The 21,284-nt window shown below is 37.2% G+C and overlaps 1 protein-coding gene across 1 annotated transcript; it reads right to left on the reverse strand.

Annotated features, from left to right (window-relative positions):
• Positions 1-17,577: 17,577 nt before the first annotated feature.
• On the reverse strand, positions 17,578-19,551 carry LOC137745933 (cation/calcium exchanger 1). The gene has a single exon (XM_068485966.1). It carries the CDS (start codon positions 19,471-19,473, stop codon positions 17,731-17,733), a length of 1,743 nt encoding a protein of 580 aa, XP_068342067.1. The 5' UTR covers positions 19,474-19,551; the 3' UTR covers positions 17,578-17,730.
• Positions 19,552-21,284: the final 1,733 nt, after the last annotated feature.

The following is a 21,284-nucleotide window of genomic DNA, read 5'->3' on the forward strand; positions in this document are numbered from 1 at the left end:
TTGAAAATTAAGAAATGACACATAGACCTGATGAAGCACCCGCCTAGACAACCTAGGCAACCGCCTAGCCCACCCAGACCCGCCTGGGCACCCGCTTAGGTTGCAACTCACTTAAACAGAAAATAGATAACTTTCATTTTGTATTTTATTTTTTTTCAATAAATTGTAAGAGACTTACTGAATAGTTAAATGAACACACATTATATGCTTGTTCCCCATGTTTTTATTATGTTCCAATACTTCATAATATATATGTCATTCTATTTTGTAGTTTATGATCAAATTATATATATTTTAAGTATAAACAAACACTTATTTACACAAAATATAATATATTTACTTATATCCGCCTAGTCCGCTAGGCGCCCGCCTAGACCCCGCCTAGTTGCCTAGGCGCTAGGCCCTAACCCACAGCCCGACTAGCGTCTAACGTCTTTTAGAACCTTGCACATGATAGTGAGAAAAATTGACATATTTGCTAAACCCAGATCGTATCCGGATCTCAAAAACCGGAGCCCGGGGATCAAATCATCCGGGCCGTTGAAATTTGATCCAACGGCTACAAACAGGGGACCCCTCTAAAAGTTAATAATTGTAGCGGTTTGATCAAATTTTAACGGCTCAGATCAAATGATTCCCGGGCTCTAGTTTTTGAGATCCAGATAGGATCTGGGTTCATATTTGCTATACATGCATTTAAGAGGTGTGAGCTTTGTCGTTGCAAGCAAAAATCACGTGTATTAAAGAATATTAATTTTGTGTATCTAAGCATATCACAATTAAGATAAGTAATGATCACTCTACAAATAGAGAAATTTTTCAGTGTGACCGGTCATGGGATGGTACACCATGTGTCGCTATACAAATGGTGGGATATGTGTGTTAAAAAATTAATAAATTAAAAAATAAAAATTTTCATTATTTATATCAAAACACATGATATACCTCCCATATTTCGATCAGAATAAAAAATTTCTCTTATAGAAGTGAAACCAGTCAAAAAGAGTCACTCACTCTCTTGATTATTATAAGGTCTTACATCATCGTTATTCATTAGGTGAGAGGATACATTTCATGACACCCGTTGCAGTCAATTCAAAAAGTGTTCACCATTTTTGGCACACTGCAATCTTAAAGCCGTGCGGAAATCTGAATGGTCACAAAAGCTTTCAATTTTTGTCCAATTTCTTCGCAGTATAGTCCAATACATGGGTACGTATATCATCTTCTGAGAAAACGAAGGAACATATCCTCTTTCTTGCGGACCTTGACAAGATTTAACACTGCTCGATATAGCAAATAGCTATATGACAATAATCAGTAAGGTGACAAGAAGTTCACCCTCTCTTACCATCAATTATTGTAAAGCCCAATTGTTTGTGTATAGACGTGATATTACGTCATCAATCGGAGCAATCAAGGTCATTGAATGAGCAGAGTTTTAAGGCGTTGAATGTAAAATATAAAATTGATTTCAATTACTTTATATTATATGGTTGTGATATAATCCAAATTGAGTTGTGATTAATTTATATTTATAACATGAAGATCATGCCATGCATTCAGGTGTTGGATAAGAGTTGTATTAGTCAGCAAGCAGAGAAGGAATAGCGATTAGCCTTTGTGCAGCGTGGTGGTCAGCACGTAGCAAATGGGATAAAGATGAAATTAAATGGGAAGGTGATCAGAATGGTTTTGTGGGATAATGCAAAACTACCAAACAACAGGGTGCTCGTGCTGTATTTAAAATGATTTGGATGGAAGTGAAATTATATGGATGGAAGTGAAATGATTTCGATGAAAGACATTTTGGTCAAATGTCTACGTTCTGGTCAACATGGAAAAGTTAGTGCTCATCGTGTTTAAGCCCACAAGGCTGTACGTGAATATTTGTCAAGAGAGTTATAGTGCAATTTGAAATTTTCACTTTGTGGCTGAGTTACTCTGGCCCTAGAAGCCTCTGCAGCGTGAAAAGAACTCTTAACTCAACACATAAAAATGTCTTGTATAAATTTTCGCTCTACATAAATCTTCTCAAACTTTTAAGACAACACTAACTTGCCTAACTTCGTCAACACATCTTTAGTTTAGATTAACAGCACTATGTTGACAATCGGTGATATTTTCAATTTGAATTAATAGAACTGGAGCCGTAGAATTAAGAGACCGAGAAGCACCTTCAATTTGGAGTTTGGCTGACTACCTATCCAAGTTTCTGTTAATGAGAAGTCCTCGTCTTCTCATTGAAAGATGTCATCTCATTAGCTTCTCGGCGAGTGAGGTGTTACCCAGTTACTCAGTGTTCAGCATATCGAAAGCTGAACCTCATTCATTCTACTCGCCAACCATGATCACTCAGATACAAAAGTCAGCAGTGTTCAACAACACCGCCACATTCATTCCACTTGCCGACCGAGCTTGGTGACGAGTTGGCACGTCCGCATTCATCATCAGAATGTAGTTAGCTCATTAGCTATTTGGCATGCGTGCCACGTAGGCTAAATAATTTTTAGAGTGAACAGTTTGATCTCATTTTCTGATGATGGTCTTCTTACTCCGACTCCTTACTTTAACCCCTTCTCATTTATGTCTATGCGGTTAAAAGTTACGAGCCATCAGACTACTTTCTTCAGAGTATCGTGGTTAGTCACTTGATTGTTGAAGCATGTCTTGCATAAAAAACCTCATGAAGTTTCATACTAATTGAATCAAAGTCTTGTGTATAAAACCTCATACCTATTGAATTACCCTATTAGTGATTAAGTTGACAATAACACTATCGATGTTGATTACTAGTGAATTGTTGGATTGTCTCCGCAACTTTGAAATGGACTCAATCATCCAAATTCCAAAATAACAAGAATATTATATAATTCAACCTATAAAAAAAGATTTAGAAGTTAAAGAAAATTTAAAAATATATATCATCGAATATCAGCTAACCTACATTTTTATATAGTTTTGTTAGGAAGGAAATAACAATTATCTTCCTTAGGAATGAAATGATCCTTCTACTATTTTGTCTCATGCCGGTCATATTGTAGAAGACACGAAGGCTTTGCAATCCACACGATCATTAGAAATATGTTTCGTCATGTTCGCCGCCAAGCTAACAATGTAGCTCATCTCCTTGCATGATTTGCTGTCCATGGTGAAGATCTTGGCTATGGTTTGAAGACCCGCCAGATTTTAATTCTGATTTACTTTTGAAGGAATGTAATTCTGTTTAGGCTATGGCCTCTGTGTTAGAGTGATTGGATTAAGTTGATCACGCAAACACTCCAAATATACGCATGCATGTCGATTCTACAACGTACGAGAGTTGGCATGCATCAACCTTAGCCAAATCCACACACCAAATACAAATACAATTATTTGCAAAACTCACGGCCTAACCCTAACCCTCCCAAAAGAGGCAAGCCTAGTTACACAACCCAACCTTTCTTATCTCTTGGGTCTCAATTTTGTAAGAACTCACCGTGTGAATAGTTTGTGCAGGGACCACATAATTTGTAATTCTGGAGTATCTCATGGAAGTGGTCGCCTGTGCAAAAATTTTGCATGCATGTATATGCCTTGTTTTGTGCTTCTTAGTTTTGTTTGGAGCCTGCTTATAGTTACATAGGTAAAAAAAGTAGAGAAAGATAATTAACAAAACTAAGAATTAAAAGAATAGTGAAGCAGTAATTACCTTTTAATTTATATATATATATATATACACTAATTTTACTTATTAGGGTATACTTTTTATTCCCTACAAAGCCTCAAACACATGGAATCAATCACAGATGTCTTCATATTTAGAATGAGGAAGCCGGGAATGTGGTGGAAAAAAATGGCTATACGGCCTGATGATGTAGATCAAATGACGGAGTGGTTTGAAGATCAAAAGAGCAAATTGGACTAAAAGAACATAGCTTTATAAATTTAAGCTCTAGTGTCCGACTTGTGTCTATACATGACCCTTTATTTCGAGGAGAATGACTATACGCATCAAACTCACTTTTTGAAGTTTTGGACAATTTCAATATTTGGTTATTTCTTAAGTTATATTCTCACTTGGACTCCCATTGCTTAATTAAGTTACATTTTAAATTTGTCATCTTGGCCTTATGTTGTTATCTTTCATGTTCTTACCAATTAAACTCTAAGGTTTTCTTCTCTAGTGGATTTCAATGTTCTTGTTCTTTAAGAATAACGTTGTGTATTCTTCTCTTTGTCACACTGCGTCACCCACTAGCCCTCCTTACTTATCAATATGACTCTTGGTTTTTTCAAGTTTAGGATTACAGGTTTTAATATAGATCACCCACATACTGTTTTATTAAATTTGCATGGCATGAAAAGTCAAGAATCATAGTAGCTTCAATATATCAATTTCATACAATGAGTTTAGGGCATGTTTGATAAGCATTTTGTTTTTTTTTTTTTTTTTTTTTTTTTGTTTTTTTTTTGTTTTTTAAGATAGAGACACAAGAAATGTATACCGAGAGATGAGGAATGTAGAAAAGTGGAGAAAGGGTGGACACAAAAACAAACCAAAAAAAAAAAAAACACTCACAATGGCAACGGCTAGTCACCATCTTGTTTTCCTGGGTTTTGGCCCCTACAGTAACCTATATATCCGACTAATTCGTGACTAGTTGCTTTAGTCACTCTCCAGTTACAAATGAAGAGAAGGTAGGAAACAAAAGCCAGAAAAGAAAACCTACTAAAAATTGTTTTTACTTTTTACTTTGTTGTACCATATATTGGATCTTAGTATTTGGACTTCATGACCTAGTCTATGATGTATGAAGTGAAGGAAGCCGTTATTCTATAAAAGGGATAATTCATCCTCACTTTAAGAGGAGTAAAGAGAACTAACCCTAGCCTCTATTTCCATGCACATTGTAACCCTCAATTTACATGGTGAAACCGGATCGACACCAGTGTAAACGTAGCTCCAACTTGGGGTGAACCATGATATATCTTTGTGTTCTTGTGCGTTTGTATGATTTACGGTCCGATTTATGTTGGTCCAAGATCAATCTGATTCTGTGCATCAACATTTGGTGCCGTTTGTGGGAATCCACATGAAAAGCTATGTTGGTTCTCTCTCAATATTTCATCCCACAACCGTGAAACCCTCACAACCTTACCACACTCCACTGTGAATCTACAAAACCTAAGAACCCAAAACCCCCTCTTTGGCTTTTCCAGAAAACCTTTGTAGCCTCCATCGTGCCTCTCTCTTCTCATTTCCAAAACCAACGCAACCCAGCGCATCAACATTGGTAATCCGGCCATCTGTAACACTGCACACTGTTCCTTAGTCTTGTCCCATTTTTCTGTAACGGTTCATAAACCATGGCGGCATTTTGCAGGACGGAGAACGAAAACAACAAGGGGAAAGAAGACAGAGGGTTCAATTGGGAACCAAAGCCGAGTACTAGGCGAATCAGCAAGAAAATGGGGCCAGGAACCCATATTGCAGAGGTAGTCGAACTAAGCAGCTTTGTTGTGTGACTCGGAACTTTCAAATTCCCATAATATAAGGTTTCGACATTGTCGGCGAACTCGTTACCACTGTCTTTGTCGAGATCAGCAATGGTATTCCTTCTCTAGCCTTTCCCATCGAAGAAGATAAGACCTAAGGCCATCTCCAACCGATCTGGCTAGAGGGCCATAATGTTAAAAATAGCCCAAAATGACACGAAAACCGTCTCCAACCGAGGGCTACGCTAAAGGGCTCATGGGCCGCACCAGGCCAAAATTGTGCAATCAAGCCAACCGATTGGCTAGTTCTTTGAAGCTCAACGGCTAGTTGATGTCATGTTGAATCCATGTTACCGTTGGATTTTTTTTTTTTTTTTTGACAAATTTTTTTAAAATAAAACATAAAAAATTCTATTTTTTTTCTTTCCTATAACTACCTAAGCCATTAAACAACATTAAAGAACACAATCTCCACCCTAGTACTAGTTGGGAAAGTTATTCAAACTTAAACAACATTAAAAAAAAAATATTTAACAACATGAAACTTAAACATCTACTCCATGCTTCTTTTGGCCCAAAGATGTGCAACAAGATCATGTTGTAGGTACTTGTTTGTGGCACGCGAGCGTATCATCCTATGGCGCCTCATGTACTCATTTTAAAAGATATTACCAGTTCCTGGATCCAAATGCAAACTAGGCCCATCATATATTTTTACACGAGCCATCTTTGACCTATTTGGATCATCTTGATTGTCATCAGACTCTCCAACAATATAGTCATCGCGCTTATCCTCCACAATCATGTTGTGTAATATGATGCACGGTATCATGATGGAGTTCAATTTATCTTGACTCCACCCTCTTGCCGGTTCCTTGATGATCTTCCATCGTGCTTGTAGAGTACCGAAAGCTCTCTCAACATCTTTCCGGTATGCATCTTGGTGTAAGGTAAACACATTTGGGTGTCATCCATAGGGTTTGCAATTGCTTGGGCAAGTGTTGCCCACTTTGGGTAGATGTCATCTGCCAAGTAATACCTCATATTTTACTAACACCCGTTGATGTAATAGTCAAGTTGAGGTGATTTACCCTCCGTCAGATTGTTGGAAAGGGGTGAACGCCCAAGAACTATAATGTCATTTTGGGATCCTTGGACTCTAAAGAAAGTATGCCAGATCCATGTGTTAAACGAGGCAACTGCCTCTAACACAATATTTGGCTTTCTCGATCTTCCACTAAAACATATTTGCCATCCGGTGGGACAGTTCTTCCACTGCCAATGCATGCAATCTAATGACCCTATCATGCCCGGAAAGCCACGATCTTCAGCTTTGTGAAGGAACCGATCCATATTTGCTTGATTTGGTTCACGAAGGTACTACTCTTTGTAAATCTGAACAACTGTATGACATAATTTAGCAAGATTATCAAGGCCTGTAAATTCAAACATACCATATGTATCATCCATCACATCAGCTAGGGAGGCATATGCCAGCATTCAAAGTGCAATAGTAACTTTTTGATGAGGTAAGAAACCAAGGCGGCCTGTTATGTCCAACTTATGTCGAAAGTATGGATTGACATGTTGGACATCATGAAGTAAACGCTTGAAGACATGACGCCTTATCCGGAAGCGACATTTGAAATTCTCTTATGTATACACCGAGTTGGGGTTGAAGTAGTTGTTCATTAGAGTATCATGCGCCATTTCTTTATTTTGTGGTTTGTAAGAACAACCAGCAACAGAGCCATCCCATTGAGGATGTTTTTTAGTTGGCTCACACGCCATGACCCCAGCCATAACTGCGATATATGTTGTGTTGCACCATGCTTCATCTTCTTCATCAAACTCCTCATCTTCTCGTCTCATATGCGCCTATTTATCTTCCAATTCAGAATTGAATGAGGACCCCCAGTTGGAATCCGAAGAGGATCCAAAGTTGGAATTCATTGCAAACTTAAAAGGATATTGAAAAAAAGAGATATTGGAGAGGGCAAAGATGAAGGTGTGTGAATTATAGCCCAATATCCACCCTATTTATGGACATTGGAAGCTGAAGATAAGAAATGTCATGCAGATAAAAATCCTATCTAAAATTCGCACAACCAATTACATCTCATCATATGGCACTCGAAATCTTATCCGAAAAATTATTGAAATTATATATCAACAAGAAATTTGGAGAGTTATTCACATATCGACACGTGACACTTGAAATCCGATCCGAAGAATTATGAGATTACCTATCGATAAGAAATCTGCAAAGTTACTCACATATCAACACTTAGCACTTGAAATCCTATCCGAAAAATTATTGATAATACATATCGACAAGAAATTTGGAGAGTTACTCACTTTATTGACACATGTCATTCGAAATCCTATCCGAAAAATTATTGAGATTACATCTCGAAAAATTATTGAGGTAGTTTAATTTAAGTAACCATATTAATTTAATTAAAATAATAAATTATATTTGGCCTATGGCCCTTTGGCCCCCTCGGTTGGAGATGGTAAGATTAAAATATTAATTTCTTGGAGAGCTATAGGGCTAAAGGGAGCCTTCTGACCCTCTCAAAATGGCCTTATCTTTTCAATTACAGCTCATATATTATATATAAAGAGAATGGAAAAGGTGAATAGTGATTTGGTGTCACCATACTTCAACAAAAATATTTGGACAAAAATGCCCTCAAAACAAAAAACTTTAAAGGCATTCAGCATCAAATAAGGTAGGGGCATTTTCTTCATTTTAACAGTATTTTTTTAACAATTTACTTTTTGGTGCTTCTTTATTTTTATTTTTATTAGTACCTCATAATAAGCTAGCAATAATATGATTCAATTTCTTTATTTTTAAACATGTTCAAAATATCTTAAAAGGCATGTAATGCTGATTATAGAAAGGTTTTTCGCACGCGGATAACAATGTGATTAAATAAGTTGTCAAATGATTGTTTGTTTTTTTTTTTTTAACAAACGATATTATCTACACTAAGGGGGAGGGTGGGCTTAGCCTCACAATGAGCTATCAATAATGTGATTCAATCAGTTATTTGCTAAATATTATTTTCTCTATTTTTAAACACATTCAAAATATCTTAAAAGGCGTGTAATACCAGTTATAAAAAAAGTATTTCGCACACGGATAATAATATGATTAAATTAATTGTCAAATAATTGTTTTTTTTTATTTTAAATAAATGATATTATCTACACTAAGGGGAAATGGGGTGGGCTTAGCCTCACAAGCTAGCAATATATGATTCAATCAATTGTTTATTATATATTATTTTCTCTATTCTTAATGTAAATTCTATAGAGATCGATTTTATTATGTAAATTCAGCTACTTTAATTGGTTTATGAGGGGTTTTTTCTAGCATGATCTAAAATTATTCATTTACTTCAAATATTTGACTTTCCTTTTGTCAATTTACGTATATAAATATATTTAAAACGTGTAAGCTGCTAATAGCACACCGTGATTTAAAAAATGCCTTATGCTCGCGTGTGAGAGCGTGCATGAATGCTAGTTGTTTATTATTTTAATATTATGTTGACCGAAAACATATCACATCACGTACCATTTTTTATTTTAATCCATAGACACATGGATAAGCTGATCACATTCACACTTAAATCTGTACACTCACCATGAGTAGGCTGATCACATTCACACTTTAATCACACTTTAATATGTACACTCACTATGGGCAGGCTGATCACATTCACACTTTAATCTGTACACTCACTACACCATTTATATTATTATTGTTATTATTGCATGACAATTGCTAGTCATGTGGCATAGGTTGATCAAATCACATACCTAAATTCTTACAATTATTATTTTATTTGACCAAACCAGTTCTATGACTTGTCCTCTTGTTAAATAAAAAGGGAACTTTAATGAAAAACTCACGGTACTGTTCATTTTAACGAAAAACCACATTTTTACACTAAAAAGTCAATCCTGGTACTATTTACTTTATCCTTTATTTTGTCATTATCGTTAAAACTAAAAGTTTTCAGGTCATTTTCATTAGTTTTTCTTAAATAAAATGATGATACACAAATAAATTATTATTTTATAATTTTTATTAATGTTCTATTGATATAATAGTTTTATCACGGGACATGGCAACAGCACCATATGCATTCTATGGCATGTAACCTGTTACATCTTATTGAATCCGCATTCAACATGCTATGTTATTATATTTATAGCATGAAATTGTATAGTCACACTATTTAAGGCATACTCATATGACAGTGTTCACAATATGTACACATTGACAATTAATTGCTTATAGACAATACTCATTCATTTGACTGATTAACCTGGAACCAAAATTATAGTAGTCCACACTACTGAGCCACATGCTTATGGTGACAAAGATTTAGTCTAAACGATGACTTCTTGTTTGACCAGACACCCACTTACTCGGACACTCGCTCATTTGGATACTTATGTGCTCAGACACCCGCGAGCTTGAACACCCATGCGTTCGGGCACTTACAAGATTGGACACCCATAAACTTGGACACCCTTGAGCTCGGACATCGACTCATGAACCCAACTTGTGGACCTGACTCAAAGACTTTACTTATGGCCCCAACTTAAAGACCCGAATTGTGGACCTGATATGCAGACCTAACATATAGACCCAATATGCGAACCCAACAAGCAGACCCGAATCATTTCAAGAGTTAACTTATATTGAATGCACACTCACATAGACGCATACTCGCAACAAGGAACGCTACAAGCTGAGCTATCTCGCAACGAACATAGCCCCCAACCGAGTAACCGCCTCACCCCGAGCACTGCTGTAATACCCCGTATTTAAAAAATGGTTATATATACATATGTATGTATGTGCGAAGTTATTTTTATGTAATAATTTGGGTTCCTTATATATGCTATGAGTACAAAAATACTCGTATTTTTAGCATGTAAGTTAGTAGAGATTCTTTCACTACAAAAATATATCTAAGCCTAGCTAGTACTTTTAAACCCAAATTTCTCCAACTAGAAAGGTTTCTAGTGTTTCCCATCCTCATTGTAGTTTTGTAATTTTGTACATAACTTATATATGTATTAGATTGTTTTTGGTAGGCCTTAAAGTTGTTTTTACTTGCTAAATGGCAATTATCATTGCTATAGCCGAGCTTCAGGTGGGATTACTTGAGTAGTTTTTGCTTGATTCATTTTTCTCCCAAGGATGAGGTGGAAGTTGGAAATTAATAGAAGTTAATGCTTAGGGTGAAGAGGTGGAAGTCATAAGGGTGAATTGGCAAGTTTGTAATCATTAAGAATGTAGGAGTTAATGATTTGGTGATGATTCATCCCCCAAGCCTGTAGAGAAGTCAACAATATCATTCATGATATCTTGGCTTAGTTTAGGAAATAAATTTGTATAGATTTATTTTCTTGTTGTATACCTAGAATGTAGGATAGTTTACTTCTCTGTCAAGAGTTCTTCTTTGTATAAATGTCTTGGTATCAATAGAAGAAAATCATTTCCGTAAAATATATTTTTACTTTATTTTACATGGTATCAAGAGCTAGGTCAAAATCCTAGTTCTTGCAACTACCTTTTTTTTACTATTTTTCAATAGCTTTTTCTGTCGACAGTTATGGCCATTGACGACCTTTCCAAAGGTGTCGCAGCTGATGCCAAGGATGATGTTTCGAATCCATTGTTTATCCATCATTCAGATCACTCATCTATGATGTTGGTTTCGAAGCCCCTTAATGGGGACTATTACTCTACCTGGTCACGTGCGATGAGGATCTCCTTGAGTGCCAAAAACAAGCTCGGCTTTGTTGATGGTACTGTCACACAGCCTTCCGAGAAGATCAAATCGGACGACCATGCTACATGGCAAAGATGTACATGATCGTTGAGTGGATTATCAACTCCATTGATTCAAAAATTTCTGATAGTATCCTCTACATGACTGATGCTCATGCAATTTAGGAAAAATTGCGAGAGCGTTATTCACAAAGCAATGTTCCTTGGATTTTCCAGTTACAACGAGACATCGCTTCACTTACTCAAGACCAACTTTCAGTTGCTGCGTACTACACGAAGTTGAAGAAATTATGGGATGAACTAGCATCTTACAGTGACTTTACTTCCTGCACATGTGGAGCGCAAAATGAAAGGAACAAGTTGATGCAGTTTCTTATGGGCCTTAATGAGTCATATGGTGTCATTTAAGGACAAGTCTTACTGATGAATCCTTTACCCATTGTTCGTCAGGCCTATGCTTCAATTTCCCAGGAAGAGAAGCAACGATCTCTTATTGCTTCATGTGGAGTCACTGAGACAGCAGTTATGGATGTTCGATAAGGTGGTTTGCAATCATCTAGATCCTCCAGTCCCAAGCCCCTACATTGTACTCATTGCGATCATGACTATCACACAATTGATACTTGTTACCAGCTTCACGGATATCCACCGGAGCATCATCTTCACAAAGTCAAGCCTCAAAAAGGAAGCAAGCCTTTTAAAAAGGAAGGCAGTTCCTCTTTTTCTTCAGCGAATCAAGTTTCCAAATGTGCCACTTTGGAGGAGATGAAGTCGGTGATGTCCAGGTTATCTAACACCCAATTCCAGCAAATCCTTCACATAATGAATAATAAAGGAGGTGATGCATCTGTTCCTCCAAAAGCTAATGTCGCTGCCATGAAGACAGGTTTGTCAACATCCCCTTTGCCTTTACGTCGATGGATAATCGATAGTGGTGCAACGGATCATATAACCCCATCATCAGATTTACTCACTGATGGTGTAAAAAACACCCATTTGTCACCAGTTTTGTTACCAAGTGGAGAACAAGCTCGCATAGTCTCCACTGGGAATGTCCATTTGAGTTCTACTTTTTTGTTGCACGATGTGTTATGTGTGCCCACTTTCAAAGTAGATTTGATGTCTGTGAGTTAAATTACAACTGGATTACATTGTTCCGTAACCTTTTTTCCTTCGTGGTGTATTATGCAGGATTTGACGACGAATACTGTGATTGGTTTAGGTAAGCAACGCGGAGGGCTATATTATTTGGTGGCATTGACTCACACAACCTCTTGTAGTCCACGCCGAGTCTACAACCTTGTTCTCTCCTTTATAAAGTTGTGGCATCGGCATTTGGGTCACTTATCATCGTCTAGACTAGATTTCATGTCAAAACACCTGTTGCATTTTCTTTTTAAGTCAAATAATGCTTGTGATGTTTGTCCTTTAGCCAAGCAAAGTCGTTTACCTTTTGGTGTCAGTTCTATTACAACTACAAAACCATTTGATTTGATCCATTGCGATATTTGGGGTCCTTGCTTCTACTTTTGGAGCAAAATATTTCTTAACTATAATGGATGATTATTCCCGGCTCACATGGATTTTTCTTATGCAACACAAATCAGAAACATAACATATCCTTAAAGAATTTTTCTCTTTTGTTCACACTCAATTTAATACATCCATTTGCCAAATAAGAGTAGATAATCATGGAGAATTTTTTTCACTTCGTGGTTTCTTTCAAGACCATGGAGTAATTTATCAACACTTTTGTGTCTATACGCCTCAACAAAATGGGGTAGTCGAGCGCAAGCATCGTCACATACTTGAAATTGCTCGTGCCTTGCATTTCCAAGCTAATCTTCCCCTTCATTTTTGGGGTGAATGTGTGCTAACGGCTGTCCGTATCATTAATCGTCTTCTTACCCTAATCATTTCCCATCAAATGCCTTTTGAACATCTTTACTCTAAACCACCTTCTTTTTCCCATCTTAAAGTATTTGGATGTCTTGCTTATGCAACCGACACCCATATATCTCGCAAATTCCCCCTAGCTCACCAATGTGTCTTCTTAGGGTACCCCATTGGTCAAAAGGCGTACAAGCTTTACAATCTTACCACTCACAAATTTTTTCCTAGTCGCGATGTTGTTTTTCATGAACATATTTTCCCTTACCATTCTTCTCCATCTTCTACCTCACCCATCACTGCACCAACACCTACATCATTCCCGACCATCCTCCATTCCTTACATGCACCTCTATCACCACTACTTCCAGACCCCATTTTACCATGCCCTTCTTCACCTCCACCTCATTCTCCACCACCTGAGTCTAGTGATTTTCCTGCTACCATCCTTCAGCCCGAGTCTTTTCCAGATTCTTATGTCCCTGCCGAGTCTTCTCCATTTCCTATTGTACCATCTTTAAAGTCTATTTCTGCACTGTCCGTGCCTCTTGCCTCTCCTACACCGGTGCTTCGTAGCTTTAGCCGTCACTCCTCTTCACCTCTAAAGTTGTGGGACTTCGATTGCCCTACTTTCAAGCTTACCCAACCAGCTTCTCTGTCATCTTCGTTGTCTAGTCACACCACAGGTACATGTTATCCATTTGCTAATTACCTTACTTATCATCGTTTCTCACCCGCACAACAATCTTTTCTTGCAACTATTACTCAACAAGTTAAACCTTAGACTTATGTCGAAGCTGCTGCTTCTCCTCATTGGCAGGTTACTATGGCTTTCGAATTACAGGCTCTGGAAGCCAACAATACTTGGACTCTTACCCCCTCTTCCCGTTGGCAAATCTCTCTTTGGTTGTTGTTGGCTCTACAAAATCAAGCATCGTTTAGACGGCTCCATTGAACGTTATAAAGCTCGTTTGGTTGCCAAGGGTTATACACAGCTTGAAGGTATTGACTTTCATGATACTTTCTCTCTCACTGCCAAAATGATCACTGTTCGCTGTCTCTTAGCTCTTGTTGTTTCCCGTCACTAGTTCCTCCATCAACTTGGTATCAATAATGCGTTTCTTCATGGTGATCTTTATGAAGAAATATATATGCTTCCTCCTTCGGGGTCTCCGGCGACAAGGGGATAATTTAGTTTGTCGCCTTAACAAATCTCTATATGGATTGAAGCAAGCATCTCGTCAATGGTTTGCCAAGTTTTCAGAAGCTATTCAATCTACTGGTTATGTCCAATCAAATGATGATTATTCTTTGTTCACACGGCAGCAAGGCAAGTCTTTTACAACACTCTTAATTTATGTTGATGATATTTTGATCACTATCAATTACCCTAATGCAATTGAGGCTCTCAAAACATTTCTTAATAATCATTTCAAGATCAATGACCTTGGTGACTTAAAATACTTTCTGGGCATTAAAGTGTCACGTTCGAAGAATGGGGTTTTCATTTCCCAATGTAAGTATGCTTTATAGATTTTGAAGGATCGTGGTCTCTTGGGAGCTCGCCCAGTTGAGTTTCCCATGGAACAGAACCTTAAGCTTTCAAACAATGGTGAGTTGCTTAAAGATCCAGCACAATATAGAAGGTTGGTGGGCCGATTGATCTATTTAACGATTACTAGGCCGAACATAACATATTCAGTGCATGTGTTAAGTAGATTTATGCATGAACCTTGCCGTCCACACATGGAAGCAGACATCCAAGTTTTGAAATATATAAAGGATACTCATGGGCAAGGTTTGTTTTTCTCTTCTAAAAATGACTTGACCTTGAATGCATATTGTGATTTGGATTGGGCAGGATGTTCTACGACACGAAGATCAACTACAGGGTATTGAGTTTTTTTGGGCTCTTCATTGATGTCTTAGAGATCAAAGAGACAAAAGACCATATCTTTGTCATCACTCGAGGCTGAATATAGAGCCATAACTGGAACCTGTTGTGAATTATCGTGGCTTCGATATCTTCTAAGGGACTTGGGTATGTTGCATCCAAATGAGGGGAGAAAGGGTGAGATTCATATTCCTTAAGAGTTTGGACGTGGCTTTTGAGCATTTGTCCACATGTATGGTAATGATTATAACATGATTAGATATTATTACTTCCAATTACAAGATGTACATGTGTAGCAAAGAATTTGGGACATGTCATTGAAGGCTTAATTGTGGATTCCATTTCTTCATCCATAAAAGCAGAGGGAGGAGAGAAATGGGGGAAGAACAACACACACACCAACAAGAACACACGGGGAAAAAAGAAGCAAAACCTCCTCTTCTTCATAGACCACTCTTCCCATCATCCTTTTCTTTTACCTTATGTAAAGGCTCTAAGCCATCTTCATTGTATTTTGTAAATCTCTCTTACATAGTGAAAACATAAATGCATATGCAACCTTAGCGGACGTAGCCAAATTGCTGAACCACTTAAATCTCCGTGTTCCTTTGTCTAATTGCAATAAATTTGAGTTGAGCAAACCATTTAAACATTGAGTTATTAAATAGAAACATAATGGAAAAGGAGGGTCGACCAAATGAAGAAATGGTAACATATTGCTTATCATTTACATTAAAGATTATTATTTTGTTAATATTATGATTATATTACTCTTGTTACTAATCAATCTGATTTATGTTGAAGCTTATAGGCTTGTTAAAGAAAATGTGAGTATTGATGTGCACATGACATATACATATGCATTGCAAAGCAAGAAAAAGAGTTGTGTTGTGTCAAGTGCTCACTTGTGTAAAGTGTTTAAGTTGGGAGCATATTCAAGGGCTGAAGTTTGCCTTTAATATAAATTAATGAACCTTGTATATGTCAGGCGTAGGGTGCAGGGCTTGAGTATACAAATCGGTTGATTATAAAAAATAAAAAAAATCTTGTATATGTCAGGCGTTGGGGGAATGGCTTGAATATACATTTGGGGTGTCGAGGGAAGTGTCTGTATAATAAAGTGGAAACTGAGAGCTTAATTACAAAAAAAAATTGGGTTAAGGGATAAATGAGAGTTAACTCATATTCTAACGTATCTGGGTATAAGCATGGTATGGGACGTGTAGGCTTGGGTGCCTTAGGTATGTGTTGACGAGATTATAAGGGAGTGAATACATTCATGCATCTCATTTGCATATATTTTATGCATTTGAAAGAATTCTTACAATTTAATTATTATTTTGTTACTTTTTGTTGTGAATTAATTTGTGCACTATAGTTATTCCGCTGCGTATTTGATAAATTTTATGTAAGATTTTGTTATCTAATGTATGTGCAATCGTTATAATTTTATTTTATTTTCCACCATATCTTGGTCGTAGAATTTATTTCTATAGCTAAGATATGGCTCACACCCTAGCTCGTGAATAGCCTTTATTCTCGAGTCGGGGTGTGACAACCGCCTCTATCCAAGCAGCCTCATAATGTGTGCTACCTTTAGCTGAGTATTGCTTCACGTTGAGCATCGCCTCATGTCGAGTATTGAATTCTGGACGACATTTAGTCATTTCGGCCCGTACATGTATTGGATTTGAAGTCTCTAGCCAAAATACTCTCTTGACTGAAGGCTTGAAGGATTCCTGTTGTACCATATATTGAGCCTTATGACCTAGCTCATGATGTATGTAGGAGGTTAAGGAAATTCTTATTCCATAAAAAGGATCCTTCATCCTCACTTTAAGAGGAGCAAAAAGAGTAAATGAGGGAAAAAAGAAGAGCAAAGAGAACTAACCCTAGCCTCTATTTCCATGCACATTGTAACACTCAATTTACATAGTGAAACCGGATCGACACTAGTGTGGACGTAGCTCCAACTTGGGATGAATCATGATATATCTTTGTGTTCTTGTGCGTTAGTGTGATTTACGATCGGATTTACGTTGGTCCAAGATTGACTCGATTTTGTGCATCAACATTCTTCATGCATATTTGTTCCACTTGTGTATATAATCCTTCTATTCTTAATAAAAAAAACATTGGAAATCAAAAATTCAAAATTCCTACTCTACAGTTATTTTCATATCATACCTCTCTAATACAGATGAGATTCACATATGTTTGTAGACCCTACTTTTATTAAAGAGTGGAGAGATTTCTTAGTGTGCCAGAAATACAGCCAAGTACTCCAAGTGTAAAACTATAATTGTTTGGAAACTTGAGAAAAATAATTTGAACCAATTGTATTATGACATTGGTGTACTGAACCGTGTTTCCGGCATCTTGAAAAATTTCTCGTAGAGGTGATAATGTGGTATAAAAGATGTGATAAGTGTAGCATATATTACTCTTGAAACTAAATTATTATCTAACAGATCCTTTAATAAACATGTCATAAAAGTCAAAGGCTCTGTATACAAGATTAGTCTTGCTCCACACAACGATGACTATTGGATTTATGAAATAAATTAATGTACATCATATTTGGATATGACAGTCACTCGTACATGACTCTGTTGCAGCAAAAAAGAGCTTCAGCTGGATGCATTCAAAAGAACAAGAGCCTGGCTAACCTCACAAACAGAAAACACAAGTAAATTGCCACAAGGCCACTCCCCATATATCTATCCAGCTTCATACCCTTCTTTGGCAAGATCACAAGTGCCCAAAGTAAACCACCCATCAAAAACCCTATTGTTTCGTAGAGGGAATGGTCGGTAGGTATGACATATGAAGATGGATACTCAAACCATGATGACAGAACCAGTGACGTTCCCACTCCCACCAATGTGTTAAACATGGGCCCCGCATAGCATCCTGAAATAGCAATTTGGGCCCCATCTGTCCCACCCTTCACTGCCATTGTAGCATTAGCTATCAAATCATTGAGGGAGTTACCCCAAGCTAGGACAGTAAGTCCTAGAATTGAAGGGCTTATCCCTAAAATATTACCATATGATTCTAACAAGCCAACCAACTCTTCAGCAGTAATATATGTCCAGGCTACACTCATCAAAAACCCACCAACAAGCCAAGGGAACAAGCACTCCTTTGGTGGGCTACACTTATTTGTAGTCACGTATGCAAGGTTACTCAAAATTAACCCAATCAGCACTGCTGTCATGTAAGTTACCAACTTACCTCTTGAACTCAAATCTTCCCTCTGTGTGTTACAAAGGGCTGCCAGTAACATTGGTGCCAAAGCTACAGAAATAACTGCATAGGGCTTAGACCATCTTTCTTCGCTCACAACAGGTATGGTCAATCTTCTAGGCAAGTAGAGAGGTAGCTCCAAGATATAAATCAATTTTCCCAAATAAAAAAACCAATAATTTTGTTCTTGATCATCATGAAGACCCGTTTTCAAATTTGCGTTGGAAACGGGTTTATCATCATCAACATAGCCAAGTAATGGTATACTTGCAGTACCATCCGCTAAATCATCAAAACTTTGCACCACTGGTAAAGACTTTGAAGCTGCAAGATTTTTGTTCCTTTTGTATATTTGAGATACTGAAACAGTACCAACATAAACAAAGTAAATAGCAAGAAAAGAAAGGGAACCCCACAAGTTGATCCTCCCAATGACTATGATTGCCAGAAGGGATGAGAGAGAGAATAAGAAGAAGATGACATCCCTGACAAAGCTGGCCTCATCAACTGAAACCTGGTGAGGGCTTATTAGTATACTAATAACTCCCACCACAATGCTGGACACGAAGAAGGCACCCCCTAATACACTGTTGAGGCCAACATCGCCGTCTGCGGATTTTGTGAACGCAACGATGCTGGAAAAGACATCGGAGGCCCCGTTCCCAAGGGAGAGGAGGGTGACGCCGGCGATGGTAGGAGAGAGCTTCAAGATATTGGACAAACTCTCTAAGGAGGAACAGAAATAATTAGCAGCTGTGTTGCCCAATAGATAGAACAAAACAATAAGCCAAAGTAGAACTGCAGCATGACCCAGAATTGGAAAATTGCCAAGACTGCAGTAAAATATTTTCAGATAATGTATATACCCTTTAGGGTTGCAACCTGTGTGGGTTTTCACATACAAACACCTGGATTTATAATCTGCGTGTTGATGGAGATCTTTGCAGCCATTAACGGATTTGATATCCTCACTGAGAATATTTGCACTACTAATACTATTGGATTTAGGGGTTGGTAATTCTAAGTTATTAGGATGGAGATATGTTGTGATGAGAGAGAGACATAAGAGAAAGAGAAAGGAAATGTTGATGAATATGGAGAGTTTCTTGGGTTGAGGAATGGAGGCTGAGCTCGCCATTCAAACCAAACAAGAGAGAGCTTGTAGAGAAAGTGTGCTTAAAGATATGTAGATATAATTGGAGTCTACCAACTTTGGAACTTCTGGGGAATCTGTTTTCTGGTGGAGGTAACGTGAAGTATTAGCTTATATATATCACCTAAAGAAATGGACATTTATTTTTTGGTCGTTAAACGATGAAGAATTGAGTTTATCATAAAATTAATTGATAATATGAGAAATACCATTTCCTCATATGTAACAAATTTTTAAGTCTAATACGTAGACAACACAAATCGGATGATATGAAACACGTGTGGCATTGGGCTTCCACATAAACAATATACTTTGATACCATGAAAAAAAAAAACGGATTTATGAAAAATATTAACTAAATTACTTATAAGCACAAGAAAAGTCTCTCATTTTCCTGACTTTGGATTCAATCTCAACAAAAGAAAGGGATATATATGAAATATTTCATATTATAGGAAGTAGGTGTTTGAAATTTTGAATTACATACTACTCAAGTACTGACCTCAAGGTATTTTAATTTGTTTGTGGTAAAAGAAAATGTTTTCGGTGTTTAGGATTAAGCCAATCAACATGTAAATTATGTTTAAGGGTAGAAAGTGAAGGTACGATACTTGGCTCCTTCCCTCTACTTTCTAGTAAAGAGCCAAACAATGCTCTTTTAAAAGTTCATGGGTCCGGACTTAATTAGATAAAAGTTTTGGGCACCTTCATTTCTGTACGTAGGAGGATAGAAATTAATTATGATATATGGTTTTGTACACAAAAGAGGTTAAAAAACGAAATTTCCGAAAAGCATTAGGGAGAGGGGGTGCCAAAACAAAATATATATATCCACAATTCCACGTGCAATCACATCATCCATGGCCTCATATTTTAACAGGCAATTTACTTACTGTGAGTTGCACTTGCACACACCCTTTTGGCATCCTTCCGTGGTATGCCGACAACCTCAGGCCGCAAACAGACAATGAAAATTTGTATTTCCCGTAACTTATTTGATCAGATAGTGGAAATGCATCCATGGCAGTAGAGAGCTAGATTATAATTAAGACATTACAAGAAACCAGAACTACTTTGGCAGCACGCTATTGTTTCTTATGGTGGTGCATCTGGGAGAGTTTTTTTTTTTTTTGTGGGGGGTGGGGGGGGGGGGGGCGCGGGGCGCGGGGCGCCTTTAAAGTTCCATGGAACTTTGAATGAATTGTTAGGAATGCACTAGAAAAATTATATTTGCATTTGAAAATGATTAGATGTAATACATAGGTTGAGTAGTTCATGGGTTGTCAAAATTTTAAAGAGACGGGTTGAATAGTCCAACATCGAGATCGGTGAGACACAATCTCAACTTATATATTATTGTTTTCTCAAGTTGCTCCTAAACTGTAAACCCGAAACCCTAGCTATATACATAAATTAATTATTTTACTAAAAAAAAAAAGTTCATATATAATTCACTGAACGCTAAATTACTTTCTTTCACGTATGATTTCTCACAGCCATTTTGAAAGTAATTGTCTTCACAACATAACAACTTCATAGTCCAAACCAATTGTTAGGAATGCAGGCAACTCATGAATAATACTCTGATCCTCTCATTCTCAAAATGTTTTATTCATAACCTTTTTTTTTATCGATCCTAGAACATATCGTGTAGAATACGCACATGTAATTCGTCTCTAACTACTAAACCATTCCGTGTAGTTATAACCCTTTTTTTCAGAATTAAAGAAAGTATGTAGCATATTGATTGGATCGTCATCTGATAAAGTCGTATAATGTAGTTACTAGTACCAAGG

The sequence above is a fragment of the Pyrus communis genome, chromosome 9 (assembly GCF_963583255.1).
Source record: "Pyrus communis chromosome 9, drPyrComm1.1, whole genome shotgun sequence".
In the NCBI taxonomy this organism is placed as follows: domain Eukaryota; kingdom Viridiplantae; phylum Streptophyta; class Magnoliopsida; order Rosales; family Rosaceae; genus Pyrus; species Pyrus communis.

What these genes read in the sequence shown, in the direction of transcription:
- LOC137745933 (XM_068485966.1), bottom strand. Translation starts at nt 19,473, where the DNA reads ATGGCGAGCTCAGCCTCCATTCCTCAACCCAAGAAACTCTCCATATTC.